General features: G+C 45.3%; 1 protein-coding gene across 1 annotated transcript; it reads right to left on the bottom strand.

Annotated features, from left to right (window-relative positions):
- Positions 1-963: 963 nt before the first annotated feature.
- LOC149264471 (uncharacterized) lies at positions 964-1,788 on the bottom strand. Its single transcript, XM_089399081.1, has one exon. It carries the CDS (start codon positions 1,786-1,788, stop codon positions 964-966), a length of 825 nt encoding a protein of 274 aa, XP_089255207.1.
- Positions 1,789-2,990: the final 1,202 nt, after the last annotated feature.

The following is a 2,990-nucleotide window of genomic DNA, read 5'->3' as shown; positions in this document are numbered from 1 at the left end:
AAAAGCTTTGGAGAGGTCAATCTTGAGAATCATACCTGCCTGTTTGGAGGTCTTGAGGGAGTGTATGATTTCATGAGTGAGGATAATACCGTCCAATATTTGTCGACCTTCAACATACCCTGATTGTTCCGGCGATATGAGCAGGGGTAACAACGGCTTCAGCCTGTTTGCAATGACTTTAGTGATGACCTTGTAGATGACATTACAAAGAGCAATTGGGCGAAATTTGTTCGGAGTGATGGTGTTGTCTTCTTTGGGGATGAGAGCAATAAAAGTTGAATTCAACGAAGGCAGTAGCCAGTGAAGAGAACGAGATTCTTCTACCACTTGCCAAACTTCCTCTTTTATGAGCTCCTAGAATGAGTGGAAGAAGGTGGTGGAAAAGCCGTCCGGACCTGGTGCTTTTCCTTCCTTGAGCTACTTCATGGCTATGTCCACCTCCTCGGGCATTACAGGTCGGAGAAGGAGTTGGTTGTGTTCTTCAGTGATGACTTTTGGCACAAGTTGAGTGATCTTTTCTATGGCAGTCCCTCTGTCAATTTGGGGTTCTTGTAGGACTTCTTGAAAGTGATTGATGAATTCCTGTTCGATCTCTGCATGGTCCTCCACTCTTTCCCCTCCTTGCTTTTGGATGAAGGTAATAGTATTATGCATTCTTCTTTGAATAGTGGTTCTGTGGAAGAATTTTGTGTTCCTCTCGCCCTCTTTCAGCCATCTGATTCTGGATTTTTGCTTCCAGAGAATTTATTCCTGCTTGTTTCTTTCCTCCATTTAATTATGTATATGCTTCTCCCGTTCCAGGGTTTCGTCATTGTACCCCTCTGTTATTATCTGTTGTTGGAGATCCCTCATTTCCTTGTTGAGGTGTTGTTGGGCCTGAAAGATATTGCCAAAAGTCTCCTTATTCCATCTTTTGATTTGGGCTTTCAGATATTTGAGTTTCTGTTGGAATTGGAACATTTTTTATCCTTCTGGGGCCGAGAAGTTGTTCCAAGTGTGTCTGATGAAGTCTTTGAAAGCGGGATGAGTTAACCAGCATGCCTCAAATTTGAAGGGACGTCTGGTGGTGTTGCCTAGTCGCTGCCATTGGAGCACTATAGGCCAATGATCAGAGCCGGAATAGGGGAGGATGGAAGCTGAGAGGTCGCCCCCGAGATGTATTGCGTTGTCTGAGATGATGAATCTGTCGAGTTTTGAAGCTATTTGGTACTTCCCAGCCCGACGATTGCTCCAAGTGTATATGCCATTGGGAGTTTGCATGTCGATAAGCATGTTGTTATGGATAAAGTCTTTGAAGTGGTCCGCTTCTTGATCCAGCTTGGCCCGGCCTCCCTTCTTTTCCTCTGACTTGGTGATCATATTGAAGTCTCCACCTATGAGCCATAGGGAGTGTTCTCTGTTGGAGTTGAGAGTTGCTATGGTGTCTAAAAGAGCAATTTTATTGGGAGCGTCCTGCGGAAAGTAAACATTGGTCAGATGACCATGTATGTTGGTGCCAATTATATGGAACGTTGCCTGGATGAGGTTGTGGGATGCGTGGAAATTTGACAACATTATTGCCTGCGTGTTCCATGCAATTGCTAAGCCTCCAGAAGCTCCTGATGCATCCACTGCCACTGAATGACATCCTGGCCAAGCTTTTGAAAGAATGCTTCCCAAGGTGTTACTGTTGCACTTTGTTTCCTGCAGGAAGAATATCTGGGGTTGTTCCTGCCTAATCATATTTTTAATCATTCTGAGTTTCCCAGGGCTGTTGAGCCCTCTTACATTCCATGAGGTGAGCTTCATTGATCACTGTGTGGAGTGGGCCTATAGTACTTTGTCAATTTAGCATATCTACCTGAGTCGACCAGGATTTTCCCTACTGCTATAGTTCTTTGGAGATCAGTCTTTCTTCCCCGCTTTTTAGAGTCCTTTGGAATGAGGGTGCCATCCCATTGACTTCCTGGTTGTATTCCCAATTGCTGTTGCTGATATGCTCTGGATAATATGGTTTCCAGAGTGCTGAGCTGATGCTCTTGGATTTTGTCATACTCCTTCTTTCTACAAGCTTGCTCCAGTCCAAAAATGTCTAGCCCTTTTAGATCTATACTTTCCGGTTCTTCCTCCATATGCTGCACTTGACTGCTTTCCTCTGAGATAAGCGCTAGTTGCCAGGATTGATTTTGTGGTTCATCCGTCTCCATGGCTTTGGATGTTCCTTCAGGGTTTTTCGGGTCTGTTGTGGGAGTTCCGCTTGATTTAGTTGGAGTGCCCTCAACTTCTATATCCTTTACTTTCCCATTAAGTCCCTTTTGTCTCTCTTTGGGGGTTGTAGAGATCAAGGGTTGCTCTTCTGAGGCTTGTGCTAGAATTTCAAAGCTATTACTCGTGGATGGGATAGAGGCCGTATCTTGCTGGGGTTTTTTCCCGGTGGAAGGTTTTTTGTGCGCTCGTTTGCGGCTGGGAACCTTGGTAAAACCATCTTGAGCCTGTTGTTCAGAGGGATCGGAGGCAGTGGTTTTGGCATTTAGCGGACAATCCCTAAAGAGATGCCCGTGAGCATGACATTTGCGGCAGCGAAAAGGTACATGTTCATAATCCAAGGGTTGAATCCATTCATAGTCGTCATGAGAGAGACTTACCGAGTCCGGTAGGGCTTTGTCCAGGCGCATGAAGACACAGATGCGGGCATAGGATGTGTATCTTCGAAGCTTCGTCTCTTCCGCTGCTTTTACATATTCCCCCAGTCCATTCCCAATGTCTTTGAGCAACCCTTCATCCCAGTATTCCTCTGAAAGTGAATACATTCTGATCCACACTAGAGCCCAGGTGAGATCTTCCTTATCCGGGTTAAATCTTGCAACCCAGTTCCTTAGATACAATCCTGCTGAATTGAAAAAGTATGGCCCCTCACCCATGATTCTGAACTTGTCTTCTAGGCACAAGAATATCACAGTAAAGAACCCCTTTGGTCCTAACTGCAGTGTTATATGGCCCTTGGGTTTCCA

Source organism: Pinus tabuliformis, chromosome 6 (genome assembly GCF_031772625.1).
Source record: "Pinus tabuliformis cultivar Carrire ecotype Pingquan chromosome 6, CPIR1, whole genome shotgun sequence".
NCBI lineage: Eukaryota > Viridiplantae > Streptophyta > Pinopsida > Pinales > Pinaceae > Pinus > Pinus tabuliformis.
This window is presented reverse-complemented; position numbering and strand designations above follow the sequence as displayed.

Excerpts from the sequence above, each read along its gene's own strand:
- LOC149264471 (XM_089399081.1), bottom strand. The coding sequence starts at position 1,788 with ATGAAGCTCACCTCATGGAATGTAAGAGGGCTCAACAGCCCTGGGAAA.